Source organism: Urocitellus parryii, chromosome 4, assembly GCF_045843805.1.
Source record: "Urocitellus parryii isolate mUroPar1 chromosome 4, mUroPar1.hap1, whole genome shotgun sequence".
Taxonomy (NCBI): Eukaryota; Metazoa; Chordata; class Mammalia; order Rodentia; family Sciuridae; genus Urocitellus; species Urocitellus parryii.
The window spans coordinates 208,543,550-208,562,244 of NC_135534.1; the positions used below are offsets into that span (position 1 = coordinate 208,543,550).

General features: G+C 63.5%; 1 protein-coding gene across 2 annotated transcripts in view; it reads right to left on the reverse strand.

Annotated features, from left to right (window-relative positions):
• Vav2 (vav guanine nucleotide exchange factor 2) overlaps nt 1-18,695 on the reverse strand; it is a 145,810-nt gene that overhangs the window by 15,872 nt on the left and 111,243 nt on the right. For both annotated transcript variants that reach the window (XM_026395499.2, XM_026395497.2), the window contains exons 6-17: nt 16,973-17,071; nt 15,159-15,227; nt 14,708-14,808; nt 10,969-11,068; nt 10,234-10,329; nt 9,574-9,642; nt 7,386-7,472; nt 5,716-5,801; nt 4,918-5,050; nt 3,209-3,318; nt 1,249-1,350; nt 775-863 (exon numbers count right to left, since the gene is read on the reverse strand). In XM_026395499.2, the coding sequence (XP_026251284.1) occupies nt 775-863; nt 1,249-1,350; nt 3,209-3,318; nt 4,918-5,050; nt 5,716-5,801; nt 7,386-7,472; nt 9,574-9,642; nt 10,234-10,329; nt 10,969-11,068; nt 14,708-14,808; nt 15,159-15,227; nt 16,973-17,071 (1,141 nt within the window). The remainder of the gene's footprint in view (nt 1-774; nt 864-1,248; nt 1,351-3,208; nt 3,319-4,917; nt 5,051-5,715; nt 5,802-7,385; nt 7,473-9,573; nt 9,643-10,233; nt 10,330-10,968; nt 11,069-14,707; nt 14,809-15,158; nt 15,228-16,972; nt 17,072-18,695) is intronic.

The following is an 18,695-nucleotide window of genomic DNA, read 5'->3' on the forward strand; positions in this document are numbered from 1 at the left end:
CACCGTCACTGGGGGCCCTGCCTCCTCTGAGCACGGCTCCTGTGTGTCACTTGCAGCATGACATGGCATTGTCCCCAGGGGTGGGGAGGACAAGAGCCACCCAGCTGAGGCCAGGGTGGGGGGCTTGCACTCAGCAGGTGCTGTGTCCAGGGAGCCATCCCTGGGTCACACTGCCCAGGCCCTCGGCCATGCCTCACTGTGGCCCCCACCTGGACTCTGCCCTCCGTGAGGCCCTTCAACCAGCTGCTCCCCGCCTGGCCGCCCCTCGGCAAAACCCCAAACCAAGACGCAAGGGAGGAGCCTCCAGGGCCCAGGGCCTCCCCACCCTTAGCCTGAGCCTCAGGCTTCCCCATCTGATAATCCGAGAAGCACCGGTGGCAGTGTGCATGTCCAAGGGCGTGCCTGTGAGCCAGTCACCAACACAGTGGCCATCTCCGTCAGGCCTCCCCAGTGGGAGACCCCAGGGACAGGAGAGGGCCATGAGAGGTGTGGATGACCAGACCCCCAAGCCTGCTGCGAGCGCTCTCTCACCATCTGGGGCACCTGGATTCTAACACGGGGAATGGGGACAAGGAGGGAAAGTCCTCTAGTACCCATTTGGAGCCAGATCCTGCCTCCTGATTACTGTGCACCCTGGGGCAGTGTCTCGCCATCTCTGAGCCTTGGTATTCTCATTTGACCTCTACTAGAGAATGGTAAAGGGCAGCTGTGAGCAGGCAGGACCTGGGGCTCAGGCAGAGGCAGCAAGGCAGCCGGGTGCGGGTCGGTACTCACTGATCCTGCAGGGGGGAATCACCTCCAGGCACTCCTTGTGTGCCCCCACGCCACACCTGGTGCACAGGTAACCCTGGTAGAAGGTGCCCCTGCGTGGGAGAGCGGGAGGTGAGGCTGTGCTGGCTCCTTGACTGCTCAGCTGTGGTCAGGGCCTTTGTTCACCCCCTAGCCTGGCAGCCGCCCTGGAGCATCTGACCCTCAGAGCCTGGGATCTCCAGGACCCCTGCCTCATGAGACCCCTGCTGTCCCCTCTGCCCACCCAGCCTGGACCCCCACCCCCACAGTGGTCCTGGTGCCCAGGGACAATCCGCCTGGCTAGATCCAGGACTCCAAGGGCCCAGGCTCTGACTCTCATGGACACCCCCTGGCTCCTTGGAGTCTTGTGTGGGCTGTGGCGGGAGGTGAGAGGCCGTGGGCTGCGGGAGCTGCTGAGATGAGCCTGTGGGCCTGGGGCTTGAGTGGGGCAGGGCCCACCTGAGGAACATCCCGCAGGCTCTGCAGCTGGTGGTCCTGTCGAACGTGTACATCTGGAAGCTGTGGTGGTTGGCGTTGGCTTTGTCTGGCTTGATGTTGGACCTGGCAGGAACCAGAGAGGGAGGCAGAAGTGGCACTCGCCAGGCCCTGAGCCCACGCCGTGGGCCACGCCAGCCCTGGCAGCCATGTTGGGGGTCTGCACTCCAGCCTGGCTCTGTGTGATGCCGGGTGGGCTGTGGTGCAGGGCTGGTGGAAGGAAGCCCTATGGTCAGGCCATACTGGCCCAAGAAAACCCCAGGTGAAGGGGAAGACTCAGGTCTCAAAAGGCCTAGGAGTGGGCGGTGCAGGCACCTGTCAAAGAGCAAATGCATACAGCAGCCGCCCCCTACATCTGTGGCTTCACTTTCTGAGGTTTGTTACCCACAGTCAATGTGGTCTAAAAATATTAACTGGAAAATCTAGAAACAATCCTTAGGATTTACAATGTACTCCATTCTGAGTAGCAACATGAAATCTCACCCTAAACCATCCTTTGGCCCAGAGTATCCACACGGCATGCACTACCCTCCTGTTAGTTACTTGAGGGCTGTCTGGTATCAGATGGACTGTCATGGTATCACAGGACTTGAGTTCAAGTACTGCTTATTTCACTAAAAAATGGACCCAAAGCTCAAGAGTAGCAACGTCATTAACTTATTACAACATATTGCTATTATTAGCTGTCGCTCATCCCTTCCTGTACCTGAATCATATCGTGGAACTTTATCGCAGGTCTGTATGCAAAGGAAAGAACAGAGCGCTCAGCATTCAGCGTTTCCCGGGTACCCAGGGACTTGGACACCCAGAAGTGTACACGTCTCTGTGTGTACAGAGCCTAAACAAACATGGAATCTAGTTCATCATGGGCAGGGGGCACACCAGGGGCACACGCGGGTCTTCAGCTCACTTCCACCTCCGCCCACCGAGTCAGAGAGGCCAGGGAGTGAGCCCTAGAGGGCGGTGTGATGGCAGCCCCCTGGTGGTGGGAGGGGCCTCTCCAGGCACACACCTGAAGAGTTCACCAGGGGACCCTGGGGACAAAATGTCAACCCACGCAAACGAAGATGAGACGCCCTGGCTGGGACACAAGCCAGCAGGATGCCACCACCCTGGTGTGCTGGGCCCTTATCCAGCTGCCAGAGGGGCCCCCAGGCCCTCCTTGTCACTCTGGTCACGGCCCCTTCCCTCCACCAGGTGGAAAAGCCCAGGAGGCAGTGTCAAGGTGTGGACAGGAGGTGTCCCTGAACGCTGCTGTTCATGCAGGAATGTTCAGAGGTGAACCCAGGGACTGTGAGAGCTGCGACCTCGTCCACCCTTCCTAGCGTGAACAGCCCGACTGGGCAATGATGGGCAGGGGGTGTGTGCTCTCTCTCTGCCTCCTGACCTGCCCTGAGCTGACAGCTTCCCGACACTGGGCCCCTCCCCACGAGGTGCTGCCCACTAGGCCCAGAGCAACAGAGTCGGCCACCTATGGACTGAGACCTCTGAAGCCAGGAGCCCCACCAAGACCGCTGCTCCTGCTGGCTATTCTGATCGCAGTGGCCCACTGCTGAGGCCCCACCCCTTCCACCTAGTTGTCTGGGAGCCACTGGTCAGTGGATTGGGCTGCTTCCTGGCTTGGGCTGGAAGTAGATCTGGGCTTTCAAAGGCCAAGCCTTGTGGGCCCTTTTAAGCTGCCCCTGGCCATTCCCAGCCTGCTAGTCAGGGGTACACGGCTCAGCCTCGAGGACGGCAAGGCCCGTCCCAGCAGGACGGCCCAGCCCTGGGATGCTATGGCAGCAGGAAGGCCCTCCTGCTCCAGGAGCCACTGAGCAGGGCTGGCCCCATGGTCAGGAGCTGGTCTCAGTCTCTGGCACCTGAACTGCCCCCTGCCACCCCCAGTCTCAGGGGCCACGGAAGAGCCCAGCGGCTGCCCACTCACATGGCCATCTCAAACTGCTCCATCCACTTCCGCTTCATGTCCTCTGTCTTGCAGAAGAACTGGAAGCCCTGTTTTCCTTGGAGGTGAATCAGGTAGAAGCCGTAGGACCACTGTGGGGGACAGGGACGCGTTCACACGGGTCCCAGGGCACAGTGGCATCTCGTGTGTGTGTGTGCCCTTGTGTGTGCAGTGCCCCCTGCAGGGCCACAGGTGCACAGGTGTGCTGGGCATTCCTCTCAGGTGCGTGTGCCCGAGCATGCAGCTCTCAAGGTGCACACGTGCAGGTGGCCCTACGTGCTGAGCCTGCCCACGTGAAGGATGCCTACTGTGAGCTATGCCACCCAGGGGCACGTGGGGCCTCTCCCTGCCCCCTCCCACTGCTGCAAGGCAGGATGCCCCCAGGAAGCCTGGGCCCAGGCGCCCGCCCACCTGCCCAGATCCTCAGTATGACTGAAAACCCTCTGAAGTGAGCAGAAGCAAGCAGGGCAGGGATGGCCGCTGCACGGGGCCCTGCTCAGTGGCCTCAGCTGCCCAGCAGCCCCTCCAGCTCCGGGAAAGGGCCTTCAAAGGGGTCCAGGGGAGAGCTGGGAAGTGCAGGGGCTTGTTGGGAGTGGGGGAGGCGAGGAGGACGGAGGGAGGGAGCAAGGATGCGGGAGAGGAGAGATGCACAGAGCGAGAGGCTGGGTGAGGAACCCCAGAGCCCCCCGCCCTGGCCTGGGGCAGTGGGAGTGCCGAGGCCTGGCTGGGCGAGGGCCAGGGAGGGGGAAGGGGCCCGCAGCTTACCATCTTCCCGTGAGACTAGGAAGCGTGCAAGGAAAGCAAAGGGGAGACGGGTCACCAGGGGCCTGGGCGGCCCTGCAGTGGGCACCGTGGCTGGAGCCCACAGCCCAGGAGGGTGGAACAGGCCCTGGGCAGGGCTCGGAACAACAGGGACAGCACCAGAGGCTGGGACTCCAGTGGCTCTGCCGCATGCATGTATGTGCTGCAGGTGCAGGCTCTGCCCCAGCTCTAGGTCGGGCCTTGGCTCGATACCCCGTGGCCCCGACTGCCTTCTCCAGACACCAGGGTTGGGAGGGGCTGGGACACACTGGGTCAGCAACTATAAGTGCGGATGGCCAGGGCCTGGACTTTTAGCAGTTTGGCTTCAGGCCTCACTCCTGGCCCAGGGCCACACACAGTAGGTGCTCAAGCACTGTGTGCAGAAGCCTCGGCAGGAGCAAGAATGAACCAGAGGCTGCAGCTCTGCCCCAGCTCCCAGGCTGGACCCTAGAGCCATGGCCACCCTGCAGCCCAGGACCCTGCCTGCTGGACATCAGAGCCTCTGCAAACTCATCAGAACCCTCGTAGCCTTCCCCCACGCAGGCAGGGGTGGGGATGGGGAGGACCCCTGCGTGCTACAGGGACAACATGAGCTGTAGGCAGGCCAGCCAGGGTTCAGAGACAGGCTCTCACTAGGGGCCTTGAACAGGGCCTCCTGCTCTGCCCAAGCCCACACGGGGCACTGAGGTCCTGATGGAGCCCTGACCCCGAGTGGGGTGCCATCTGCAGCAGTCACAATCACAAGGCAAGGGCTGAGGGGTCTCTCTGCAGGGTGGGGCCACCCCAGCAAACAGCAGCCCTTCCCTAGGGTTTGGGACCCCGTGCCTGCCCCTTGCCTGGTGTGGCCCAGCCCTGGTGGCCGTGGTGGCCCCGAGCAGTCCGCAGCCCACCTTCTTGATGTCCTTGTTGTGCATGGGGTCGTCGGTCATCTTGTGGGACAGCAGCTCGATGACCTCCTTCAGCTCATAGCTGTAGCCCTTCCTCTTGCAGACGATGACCACCTTGTCAAACAGGAACAAGTACCTGGCCCAGACAGCAGGCCAGGGGCCCTTAGCACGGCCAGCGCTCCCACGAGAAGGCCCTACGCTGCGGGCGGTGCCCCCGCCAGGCACCTGTGAGCTGGCCTGAGGGCCTCAGAGCAGCCTCTTCCCTCAGCACACGCGGCTGCCGCCCAGGGGTGAGCCCTGCCCTCCACCAGCCCACCTGGCAGACGCCAGCCTGTGGTCAGGGCCTTGCTCCACACCCAGGGCTGCACCTAGCCCTTCCTCCTGAACCTGCAGTGACCGGGCCCTCGCATACAGCAGGTGGGCATGGAGGAAGAGGCTCGAGGGCCCTGGCCCACCTTCCCACCATGGCCACCCACCCAGCAGCCGCTTGGCAGAGGCACGGGCAGCCAGGCGCTCAGGTCTGCCCTGGCTCCCTGGAGAGCGTGAGCTCGCAGGGTAGGGCCCCACCCCGCCTTTGGCCATTAGCCCAGTGCCCGCCATGGGCAGGGCAGCCCCAGGGCACTGGCTGACGTGGCCCCAACGTTAGTGTGGAGAAGGAAGGAAGCAATTAAAGCTGAGTGCAGCAAACCGGCCACAGGCCATTTCCCACAGGAAGCTGCGTGTCCAGGCCGCCTGGAAGCAGGGCCCGCTGGACCCGAACGCCAGGCTGTCAAGGGAGGCCACCGCCGGCTGCCCTCTCACCTGTCTTGCTTGGTGTGGTTGACTATGGACCGGACTTTCAGCTCCCCGTCGATCTTTGGCCTCCCGTACTCCTCCAGCTTCACCTGCTGGGAAAGAGTGGCGGGAGGGTCACTCCTGCTGGCACAGCCCGCCCCAGCGCACAGGGGGCGGGCACACCAGGGCTGCGCTCCCCACAGCACCCGGGCACTTCTGGGCCAGGGCTGGGGATGGGAAGCAGAGGTAGGGAGGCTGGGTCCCCACTCCCACCAGCCCCACTGGGGGCTCCCTTCAGCCCGGGAACAAAGAGCGATTGACGGCCTGGGTCACAGTCACAGGCCACCGCTGTGTGAACCCAGAGCAGGGCCTGGAAGGAAAAGCCAGACGCCCGCCGAGAAACCCAGTGAGACTCTTCTCAGGCAGCACCTCTCAGATGGCAGGCGTGCGGGGGCACACAGGGGGCACGGGGGCCGTGCGGGGTCCCACAGCAGTTCACCTCTGTGGGAAGAGGCTCCGAGGCCTCAAGCTGGGCTTGCTGCGGACGGTCCCTGCTGCTGTTTTGGCTGGCAGAGATCACCTCCCTGGACAGGTGGCCCGAGGGGCTGCCAAGGGACGAGGCTATGCAGGCAGGACCAGGTCCAGAAGAGCGCAGGACGGAGTGGCCCAAGCGTGGCTGACACGCCCACAGGCCTGGCATAGCTCCAGTGTCCCGGGCTCCCTGCACCCTGGAGTCTGACACACATTGTGCTGTCGAGCCCGGCGGGCACACACTCAGGGAGTCCACTCCTGGCCCGAGGGACCCTGGAGTGCCAAGAGCGAAAACTCTGCTTCCCCAGGAGGGGCCGGGCTGGCCTGGGGCCTATCCTGGGAGTGGCCGCTGCACCCACTGCTCCATTCTCGTTATTTAAAGTGCAAGCGTAACTCGTAAAAAATCAAAACACAAAACAATCTTCTTTCCTCACGTCACAGAAGCAGTGGTGGGCTCCACGTGGTGTTGGGAGGGCACCTGTGGTTGCCCAGGGTCCTTAGCACCCACAGTCCCCCAGGTACTCCTGGCTCAGCCTCAAGTCTTTGGGCTCAGAATCGTGAGGCGGCCTGAAACTCCCTCTGCTTTCACCGGCCGGGCCCAGGAGCTCCCCCCGCCCTGGGCTTGCAGAGGGCTCCTCGGATGCACCTCTGACCCTGGTGGGAAAGAACGGGCACATGGCCCCAGGTGCTGGCCTGGGGATCTGGGGTCTCCTCTGCCCACACTTGTGAGAGCAAAGATCGCCAGAGGGCAAAATGTTTGCATTAAAACCAGTGGTTCTCAGTGGGGGTGACCCTGTGCCAGGGGCACCTGGCAACACAGCTGGCAGGCATCGCAAACAGAACCTGTCCATTGCCCTGCAGGGCCAGCCAGGGAGCCATGGTCCAGGAGCCCCGGGTCTCCCAGAGCCACTTCTGCTTCTGGATGTGAGGAAGACTACTGTCCAGCTGGGGAGGAGGGACGGGGCTGGGCAATCCGCACAGCCTGCCCCCTTCACAAAGGACCATCCTCAGGGCATAGGGTGCTTGGGTCAGCTGAAGGGGACGAGGGTGCGCAGAAGCAGGAGCTGGACATCAACCCCAGAAGCGGCCGCGTGGGTGGGTGGGTGCATTCCCTCTGTGCCCAACGCGAGCCAGGCCTGGCCCCACTGCAGAGCCGCGGCACTTACCAGGTTCTCTATGGAGCTCTGGAACTCGCGAATCTTCTTCAAGGTCTCCTTGTCCCGCTTCACCTCGTTTATGTACATGGCCAAGTCCTGAAACCAGGGAGCGCCATGTCCACGAGGGGAGCCCAGCCCACCAAGCCCTCTCCTGGTCCTAGTGGGGGTGGAGGACCCCAAACAAGGAGGGGGTGGGGAGCAGCACCCCACGGGGCAGACACAGCAGGGACTGTAGCACAGCGACCTGAAGAGCCCTGCCACCCTGTCCCACCGCCCTTCAAAGTCACACAGGCCGCCAAGCAGCCCCTGATCTGGACCCACCCTAAGCCTGCATGTCATCTAGGAGCCTGGGTAGAACGAATTGCCAGTAAGTTCCTTCTACCTGGGCCCGGAGGTCCCCACTTTCCAGCCCAGCACCTGTGTACCCCACTGCAACCCTCCTGCTGGCCACCAGGGGGCAGTGCTGACCTGCAGCCCAGCCAGCAGGTGAAATGTGGAAATCCAGGCTCAGTCCCCACCCCCTCTCCTGCCCCTTCTTGCTCCAGGGGGACCTCGTGGTCCACTCTCCAGCCTCCCTATGGCTTCTTAAAGGGTGTTCTGTTTTCTTGTCTACTTGGCTTTAAAACGAGGGAAACAATTTCCCAGAGACAAGGAATTCAGGGCAGGGACAGACTCGGAGCAGCCATGGCAGACCCTCACCAGGCGGGGCCTGCGAGCTGTCTGGTTCTCTGGCCTCCACGCTCACCTGGCCCAGAGCCCACTAGGCTCAGACTGGGACGAGATGCCCAGGGAAATAGCCCTGGGACCCCAGGGGCAAAGCAGCCTAGCAGAGCACCCGGGCTGCAGGGAGTGAGCGCTCCGCCCCTGGGGAAATCAAGCTCGAGTATGGGGCGGGGGGCTCCTGCTGGCCGCACAGGCCATCTCTGCGCTGCAGCAGGGGGTGAAAGACACTCACAAGCCCTTCCAACTCACAGGCCTCACGTGCATCTCAACAGCTCTCAGAAGCCTGCCCAGGGTCACGGAGCCCTCTGCAGGGCTGACAACCCTCGGGAACCTCTGCTGAGGGACCTGGAGTAGCCCGCTGGCCAGGGACACACTGCCAAGCCACGCCTGGCTCGCGGGCACCCACTGCCCATCCCAAGGTTTTCATGACCATGTGCACCTGGGCTCGCAGCGGGCGACGGCACCAGAGAACGGGGACCTCACCCCCGTCCACGTCTGTCAGGGAAACGCCGTCCCACTGACCTGGCCGCAGGTCCTGCCCAGGGGGCCAGAAGGAATGGAATCCAAGGCCCCTGCGGTCACTCCAGGCCCACACCCACACACTGTCACCCATGAGCATGAAGCCCGAGCAGCCATGTCCTGCTGCCCCTGGGGACAGGCTGCAGTCCTGCCCTGGAAAGGCACTCTTTAAACAGACGCCCAGGGGGCCTGCCCCATGCTGGACACAGTGCCCAGCCTGGAGTCACAGGTGGCCGAGCGGCACAGGCCTGCAGAGGAGGAACTGGCAAGAACAGGTCTCCAGGGTGGGAGTGCTGCCCGGGGACAGGCTCTGGAACCCAGCAGGGCCAGCCCTGGGGACATGTGGAGCTCGCCGCAGCCTGGGAGTGAGCCAGAGGTGGCCAGGTGACAAAGAGGAGGCCAGCTTGGGAGGACACAGGGGGGTCAGAGGCTTGGGTTTTGGGTTTCCGTGGCAAACGCTGCGGCCCATTGGGACCAGGGTCCTGCAGAGGAGCGGAGCGGCCAGGAGGGAGCACTGGAGGGTCCCTGAGCAGGGCGGGGGTGACAGCCGAGCCCCCGGGACACTGGGTTTCCACAGGGAGGGGACATGTCTGGCTAGAGGTCCTCGGAATCATCAAGAGAAAAGGAGCAGCCCAGACAGGGGGCAGGGGGCAGAGTGCCGAGGCCGGGGGACAGGGATCCAGGGTGGAGCGCAGAGCCTGGGGCCGCTGATGGCCCCTCGGGCAGGCGGGACAGCAGGAAGGGGCCTCGGCAGTCACTGGGGGCAAGTGAGGTCAGGAGTAGAGCCCAGCGCAGCATCCTCCAGTGCCACCTCTACCCTCCAGCTGGTCTAGCCCGTCACCCCCAGGAAACGCCCTCAGGCAGGGCAAAGTGCAGCCTGCCTTGCCCGCCTCTGCTGCCCGCCTCTGCTACCCGCCTCTGCTGCCCACCTCCGCTGCCCACCTCCTCTGCCCACCTGCATGGCTTCCAGGGCTTCTTTGAGCTGCTGCCTCTCGGGCCGGTCAGCAGAATGGCTCAGGAGCTCCTGGAGGAGTGAGGGGGTCCTGGGTCACCCAGGGGCCCAGCCCTGCCTGGCCCCTACCAGGCACAGGGTGACAACCCCAGCACAAAGCCAGCCCCACCTGCTGGTCCAGGTGCCCTTCAGCTGCCTCCTCCAATGGACAAGTGAGACCCCTCCCACAGGCACACCCTGCTCCCAGCAGGGGCACTCCCAAACCTTGTGGGCAAGGAGAGGGGATAGAGCAGGAAGGAACACTAGGGTGGCGCAGAGCAATGTACTGGGGTTGGCTCCCTGGAGAACTTCAAAGGCACCTCCACCTCCCCTCCAGGTCTGTGCTTCCTGAAGGCCTTCCTATTTCCACTTTCACTATGGCTGTCAGGAAGCTCAGACTTAGTTAAGCTCAGTCATGGCAGCTCTTACTGCTGGACTAAGGCTGCTTCCCCATCTCGGCCTGTTTTTCTGACTGTGTACAGGCTTTAATCAGTCTTCCTGTCTTTACCGGGATGACCTTTCCTAATGAGTGCTGAGCAGCCTCACTTATCCACCCACTCCCCGGGGGCCTCATCCACCCCTAGCCCCTGGGACTTCGGGGCATGGGCAGGTAGGCGGCCTCACCTTGAGCAGAAGGTGGTACTTGAGCACCCGCTGCATGGGCACCACCAGCAGGTCCTGCAGCTTGAACTTGCCGTCCTGGACCTTCAGCGTGCACTCCTGGGCGGGGAGCCAGCCATGAGGAGCCGCCCGCCACCGCCTGGGGACGGAGGCTGAGCCCTGGACACCCTCAGGAAGCGGCCCTGAACCAGGCTGCGCAGGGTGGGCCCCACAGTGCCTGGGGACACGCGTGACCCGCTGTTCTCAAGGCCCTCACCTCAATCCCCTGTCCCTTCCTCAGGGCCAGGACCTTCAGGGAGGGTGGGGCCTCCCCTGCCCGCCCCCTGCCGTGGGCTCTGAGAAGCCAGATGCCCACCTGGGGCTTGGGCCCAGGCTACCCACCAGCGTTGGAGCCAGGGCTTGGCAAACATGGCCATGCTGATCAGAGGGGCCCCTCAGCCGGGGACAGCTGCCCCCCCACCAGTACCTGGGAGGGGCAGGTTCCAAGCCTTGGTGACAACATGTAAGGCCACATGCTTCCAGCAGAGCCACCTGGGCCCCCGGGGTCAGCAGAGGCCAGGGTCGGGGGCGTGGCCCTGGCTGAGTCAGATGGGGCTGGAGGACCCCCACCCGACAAAACACAGAGGGACAAGCAAGCAGCACGCAGGCCACGTCCCTGCCCAGGCAGGGGGAGGTGGGTGCCTGTGGCGCTCGCCAGAGAGCTGCGGCCTGGGGCAGGGCCAGCCGGGCGCCTGTTACCTCCACTTTCTGCCTGAAGTCGTCGCGGCTGGTGAGGAGCTGGCTGAGTGTGGTCTGGGCGCGCTCCAGGTGGCTGCAGTAATCCCCGTAGATGAGGAGCCTGGCGGCACACAGGACACACGAGTGTCAGCACGTGAGTACACGCACACGCAGGTGGGGATACGCAAGACCCAGGACACGCTTCTTCCTTGGGAGGCTGCGCGGCCCGGGCCTCCGGCCAACGGCCCCTGGCGGGTTCTGCCCTCCCCCCCCCCCCAGTGAGGGGGGTCCTGGGTCACTGGGAGGGGCTGGGGAAGCACTGGCTAATAAGGGCACCCAGCACCTGCCCAAGAGGCCACCTGTGGTGCCACCTCAGGTCGTGGCCCTGGCCTGATCCTGCTCTGGGTCCCCACGCCTGGAGAGAGCCAGAGGCCCTACCTCCCGAGGCTGGCAGACCCAGGGGGGCTCCTGGTCACCCCGAGGTGGCCCCTGGTAGGGACCAGCGCTGCCCTCCTGCCCTCCCCCCATGGCCCCCGAGGCACCACCTCTCCCCCATTCTGATTCTGCTCTCGGGCCCTGTGCTGGTCTCCTCCATACGCCCCTCCTTTGTCCCCAGCCAGGCCACATGCAGCCCCGGTGCCCACATCTCTGCCAGCCAGACTCCAGCACCTCTGGGCCTCGGGTAGCGAGCCTGCCACTCCTGCTTTAGGTGCTCATGCCCCCGACCACCCAGAGCCCCCAGGAGAGGAACCACGCCCGGTGACCACTGGACGAGGACAGGTGCGGCAGCCACACTCGCGGGACCCCCACTGAGGGCGCAGACCTTCCTGTCTCCACCTGGCAAGACAGGGGCAGGGAGCCTCTTCTCCAGGCAGGACTGAGGCCTCTGTGACCTGACCAAGGGCCACCAGCCTGGCGACCTCTGTGAACTGAACAAGGGCCAACAGCCTGGGCACAGCAGCCCAGCTGGGAGGCCGGGCCTGACGCTGGAGCGTGGGGTTGGCCCTTGGGAGGAAGTGTCCTGGTGGTGGGCTCTCCTGCAAGGCCCAAGGTGACGGAGCCCTGGGCATGGGTCCCCTCGCAGGCCTCCCGCCCCTGGGCCCTGGGCATTTGGTACCAGAGGATGCCCAGCTCTCCCCACCCCTGCAGGTCCGGGTCCACAGGAAGGCAGTGGGAGAGGGGACATTTCCCACTGAGGGGCACATCAGGGCGAGCTAGCTCAAGCATGAGCAACGCCTCCTGACACGTGTCCTAGCTTTCGAGAAATGCTCAGGGATCCGAGGCCCCAGGCCCCGTGGGCTGCACGCCTGGCTGACCGCTGCTCCCCAAGCCTCCCCACACCAGCCTGCAGGGAGCTGGGCGCTGAGAGGCCGAGGTCGCACAACACACTACAGCACACCACAGCAGCCCACCACGGAGGTCAAGGTCAGTGTGGACCTGGTGCCAGGTGTCCTAAAACACAACCCTTCCCGGGGCCCAGGTTCTGGCCATCTGCAGAGGAGATGCCCCTGCAGGCTCGTGTGAAGGCAGGAGGGGCATCTGCCTCATTCAGGACCAAGGCCACATTAGTGGAAGTGTAACCTTAAAAAAGAGGGGGTGACTGTGATTTGCCCTGACACGTCGGTCACGGGGAGGCTGTTCCAGCCTTCAGCCTGCTGAGTTGCCAGGATCTTGCCACAAAAGTCCCACGGTGGCTTCCTCCTGCCCTTATTCAAGTCCTTGCCTTGGCCTGGAGGATCCCGGCACCCCTCCCACCACACCATTGCCCTCTGCTCCTGCCTTCCATGAGCACCTGCTCTCCCCACGCAGGAGCGGCCCAGGCGCCCATCTGGTCCCAGGCCCCCACGCCCTGGCTCCAGGCTCCACCACGGCCCCTGATGAGCCGGCTGAGGACAGTTCTCGTCTCCCATGCTGCAGCGGGACCTGAGCCTGAACTCCGTACACAGCAGGCACTCGATAAATGTCCGTGGAATCAGTGAGCAAAGGAGCGTTAGGGTGCAGGCTGACTCCAAAAGGGGTGGGAAAGTGGCAGGAGGGAGATGCAGTGGCCTGGTGGTGGACTCCGACGTGGCCAGGCCCCTTCCCCAGGAGGACATGACTGAAGAGCCCTGGCCCTGGACGCCTCGCCAAGCCACGCAGCAGGCCACTGTCTGCACAGCTCCGGGTTGGGTGCGGGAGGAGCACAGGCTCCCACAGCAGCTCGAGGGTGGGGTGCCATCATGCCCCAGGAGGTGGGAGCCTCACAGGCAAGGTCCTGAGCAGAGGAAGCACCGGTCTGCTGGTGTGGCCTTGGCCAGGGGCTGACTCACAGCCTGCGTGGTGGGGGTGCAGTTCTGGGGAGGGCAGACCGCAGGCCTCACCTGTCAGTGACCCCTCTGTAAGGAACTGACACCCAGCCTCAGAAGGGAGAAGCTGAGGTTTCCAGCTCGACCACCCTTCACACCTACTAGAAGATTCCAGAATCCCACGCTGCCCCTTGCTGAGCCCCAGAAGGACGTCTGGGGATAGCAGGCAGCTCTGCACCACCTCCGTCAACAGGGCACAAACCGAGGGGCTTGGAGCAGGGGAAGGAGGAGCTCTGGGAGGTCGCCTGCCCCCAGGGCTGCCTCAGGTGGCCATGACTGCCCATCTGTGACACTCACTGTGCATGGGGCCCCGGGGCAGCTGAGCAGGCAGTGGTGGGACTGATGGACGAGGCGACCCTGTCTGCGTCTAGGCCCAACTCCCTGTGCCAAGCCCTCAGGAAAGAAGGGCCGTCACAGGCTTCAGACTAATCCCACAACTGGCCTGGGCACCACGGACCTCTGTTCAGAGAGCTGCAGATGTGGAGCCACGGTGCTGTGGCCAGCGGCTGAGACCTGCCCCTAACTGTCCCACTGCCCCTGCCTGGCCTGCAGAGACTGATGTCCCCTCCTGTTGGCCAATGGTCTTCCAATGGTGGGGACCAGCTGTGGGGAAGGAGGGTCATCCTGGCTCACCCCCTGGGGCTGCCCCGCCCAGGGGCAACTCTTGTCCCTAATTCACAGGTGAGGGAGTCAAGACCGAGGCACGGGCTATCAGCAGCATGGGGAAGTGGCCTCAGCCCTGCGACCCCACAACCCGAGGCCTCAGCCATGACCCCGTCCCGTGATCTGTGCTCGTGTCCCCAGAGCCCCTCACTCAGACCTACACAGGTCAGGCCCAGGGCTCCTGTCACCAGAAGCAGCAGGGCCTGTCCACCTTGTGCTAGGTGGACAGCAATAAGGGCAGGGTTGTCTCCTCTGGATGCCCAGGTCTCCAGGACAAGCAAGAGGCCTGCGGCACAGCCAGCGGCATGAATGACACTTACCAAGACCCCGACAAGCGAGAAGCAGAAGGGACTGCCAGAGCCTGAGAGGCCCCATCCAGACCACACCCCATGCCCAGAGGTGGCCGACAGGCCATGATGGGAAGGGGGCCCACACCTGAGATCCCAGCAGGAGGCTGAGGCAGGAGGATCACGAGTTCAAAGCCATCCTGGGCAACTCAGTGAGGCCCTAAGCAACACAGTGAGGCCCTGTCTCTAGATAAAATATAAAAGGGCTGGGAACGGGCTCAGTGGTTAAGGCCCCTGGTACCAAAAATAAAAATAAAAATTTTAAAAATCTTTGTTTATAAGAGGGCACAGAGGCCTGGAGGCCAGCGGCCACCTGTCTCAGGACACCAGGCCCCACAATTCCCACCCAGGAGGACTCTCCCCCTCCGCTGTCTGTCCTGAGGAGCAGATGGGGAGGGCACTCACCTTTCCTTGAACTCGAGGAAGACCTTGGCCAGTGTGCTGCCCCCGGCCATCATGGACACGTCGATGGCCCTCAGGAGGCTGTGGTGCACCTTCATCAGGTCCTGGGGGGCAGTCAGTGCTCAAGGGGCCACCAGGCTGCAGGCCTCAACGCCTGAGACCGCGAGAGTTGTGCGCCCCACCCCACCAACCGCTGCCGCTTGCTAGAAGGTTCCACAGCAAGGCACAGGGAGGAGCAGAGCCCACTTAAGCCCGTCCACGGCACAGGGGTCACCACTTGCCCACTTCAGCCCCAGGGACACTCATTGGCCACCCAGAATAGCTCTGGTGCCAGAGGGGACGGTGCAGGCAGGGCAGCTTCCCAGTCAGGTCCTCGTGGCCCCCTGGTCCCAAAGGACTCCCAGCAGCCAGGACGCTGCCACTGCCCAGGAGTAAGCTCCGCCGGGGCCCTCACCTCCAGGTTGATGAAGACGGCTGCCATGTCCACAGGGCTCAGCACCAGCCGCAGCGGGCCCATATAGTTCTGCAGGAGAGGCGTCCACGCTGAGCCCCAGCCCGGAGTACACCACCCGTCCAGGCCACCACCACCCAGAAGACCCTATCCAGGCCACTGTCCAGGCCACTGCTACCCAGGACACCGCTCTGTCCAGGCCACTGCCATCTAGATGACACCGCCCTGTCCAGGCCACCGCTGCCCGGAGGACACCACCCTGTCCAGGCCACCATTGCCCGGAGGACACCGCCCCGTCCAGGCCATTGCCACCCAGATGACACTGCCCCTGTCCAGGCCACCGCTGCCCAGAGGACACCGCCCCTGTCCAGGCCACTGCTGCCCAGAGGACACCGCCCTGTCCAGGCTACTACCACCCGGAGGATACCACCCTGTCTAGGCCACTGCTTCCCGGAGGACACTGCCCCCGTCCAGGACACTGCTGCATAGAGGACACTGCCTCTGTCCGGGCCACAATCACCCAGAGGACACTGCCCCTGTCCAGACCACTGCTGCCTGGAGGACACCGCCACTGTCAACCACCTGGAGCACACTGCCCTGTCCACCCAGAGGACACCACCCTGTCCAGGCCACCACCACCTGAAGGACAACACCACTGTCCAGGTCATCGACGCCTCCAGGACATCACCACTGTCTAGGCCTCAACTACCTGGAGGACACTGCCACTGCCCAGGCCTCAATCATCTGAAGGACACTGCCTCTGTCCAGGCTGCATCCACCTGAGAGGTGCTCAGTGCTCTGGGGACAGTGCACGGTGAAAGCCGCACAGGGACAGCAGGCAGGGGGCAGGATGGGGCCACGGTCCAAACACCAACACTCTTGGCCCAAGCAGAGCCCCCTTGGAGACTAGAGCAGGGCCGACCTGGGGTCAAGGGGGCACCCAGCACTCCCCATCCAGGTGTCCACATCACAGCTGCACTGGACTTGAACCACAAGCAGAGAACAGCCCAGGGGACCCAAGTGTGAAAAGGTTTGTCTTGCCGGGCGCGGTGGCCACGCCTGTATCCCAGCAGCTCGGGAGGCTGAGGAAGGAGTATCGTGAGTTCAAAGGCAGCCTCAGCAATTGGCCAGGCCCTACACAACTCTGTGAGGCCCGTCTCTAGATAAAATATAAAGAAGGACTGGGGGCGGGGGACACAGCTCAGCGGGCAGAGCCTTGCCTCACATGTACAAGGCCATGGATTCGATCCCCAGCACACAAAAAAGCAATAAAGAAGGGCAGGGGACGTGGCTCAGTGGCTAAGGCCCCTGGGCAAGTCCCAGTGCCAACAATAAAGGGTGGCCTTCACACATGGCTTGGGCAGATGGGCAGTTGCATGTCAGGGAAATGCCCTGAACCAGGACACTGGGCACCACCAGGAGGCCACAGTGGACAGTGACCGGCTGCTCAGGCAGGCTCAGGGTCTGTGCCCACATCAAGGCCCACCACGCTCCAGTGCAGGGTGCTCCCGGCCACGCGGGGTGTAGCTTCTGCCTCCCATGGCAGAGGGGGAGGCCAAGGAGCCTCCGGACGGCACCCTGGTGAGAGAGCGCAGAGGGAGCTCAGCACATGCAGGCCGTAAGTCACCACCACACCAGGTCAAGCTGAAAAGACGGACCACGCGGGACAGGGTGGAGAGGGGACAGGGGAGGCAGGACAGCCTTCCTCTGGGGCAGGGACACCTGATGGCAAAGCAGAGGGGGCTCAGCCTATAACAGCTGGCCCTTCCCCACCTCGTGACCTAGAACACTGCTGTCACCCAGTGGCCAGGGCCCACCTTCTCGATGTCCTCCAGGGTCCGGCAGTACTTGGCCTCGGTCTCGTGGATCTCCAGCAGGCAACAGCTCCTCTTGTCATCCTCCGTCATGCCCATTTTCTGGAGGGGACACAGATGTGAGCCAGGGGCCCGCGCAGCCACCCACAGGTTGTGTACCTGCACGGTGCGGCCCTAGGCCACCTGTCCCACACCATAGGGGGACATCTGCTCGGGTCTGGCCATGAGGTCAGCAAGTATAAAGTTTAAGGCAGAGGGCGCTTAAACTCTTCTCGTTGTGAAGTGAGGCACAGGGACAAAAGGGGTGACGAGGGTCAGCGCCAAGCAATGTGCAGAGGCTCCCAGACCCCAACCTCTGCTCCTGAGCCTGGACCTCCACCAGCAGGGCCTCGGCCTCAGTGGGGCCTCTGCACACACACAGGAGACGCACGCCAGGTCCCTGCTGCGCCTGCCTGTCCACAGGACACTGAGCTCGTCCCTGGGACCTCAGCCACTGAGCCAGCTTCCCAGTACCAACTGCCCCCCGGGCTGGCCTCCCCTGGGTGCCCACTGTTCTCCAATCAGGGAGCCTGACCTGACAGCCCATTGGCAGGGTCACCAGGGACCACACCTTTGCATCAGGGCCCAGCCCTGCCCCCTGGAAAACATGGAGGCAGCCCTGCCCGGGACACTGCCTGGTCACAGGTGGGGTGAGGCAGCGGCCAGGGCCACTGTGGGGCCACCACGCTCTCTAGGTTCTTTTAAGGCCTAAGGAGCCGTATCTGCCTGGAAGTTCCTGGAGACATGGTGCTGTGGCTTGTGCCTGGCCATCTGCACTCAGGTAGGCAAAAATGCCTCCCCTGACCTCCAAGGAACCCTCGAGGTCCCCCCACACTGCAGGGTGCAGCACCCAAAGCAATGCATACACTGGGCACAGGGGGAGGTGAGAGTCCACTGTGACTTGGCTTCATGGAAAGTACCAAGGTCCGAGACTCATTAAGGCCACGTGTGCCCAACAGCATCTGCCTGGCAGGGGCTCCCAGGAGACTGCCGCCTGCCTCCCCTTACCCGCCACTTACCTGCATGTACCTGATCTGAGAGCATGGAAGGTAAGCAAGAGAGGAAGCCATCAGCAGAGCCCACTGTGCCCTCGAGCTGCATTTGTAGGCCAGGATGCCCACCCACTGTCAGCCGGCAGCACAGGGCTCCTGTCTAGGCCTTCCTGTGGGGCTGGCAGGGAACAGCACGGAGACCCACATGCCACCACAGTCTCCTACACCCGGGCTCTGACCATGGCACCCGTCTTCCTCTGGAGACGTTGCCATCCCACTACTCAGCCTAGATGGTTCCACCGTGACGGGAGGCGATTGAACCAGGGGGTTCCCTGCCTGGAGGGACTGGACTCCACAGCTCAGGAGTGTGCAGGTCCAGTGCTGGGCATTCAATGCCAGCGGGCCGCTGGACAGGGCAAACAGACCCTGCCCACCAGGTCTGCAAGCAACCCTGTGTCCTGACACTGGTGCTTCAGGACCAGGGACAGCAGCGGGCTCCAGGAAGACCCTATGGTCTCCAGTCAAGAAGGAATGGGGCCATCTTATGGGGTTCACAGAGAGCGTTTGCCTGGCCTGGGTGGGGCCTTCAGATAACCCCCAGACCCACACCTGCCTGTTCCCGCTGACCCCCAGGGCGCCCAGACTGCCAATGACGGGGAACAGCACGGCCCCACAGCCAGACCCCAGTCAGCCAT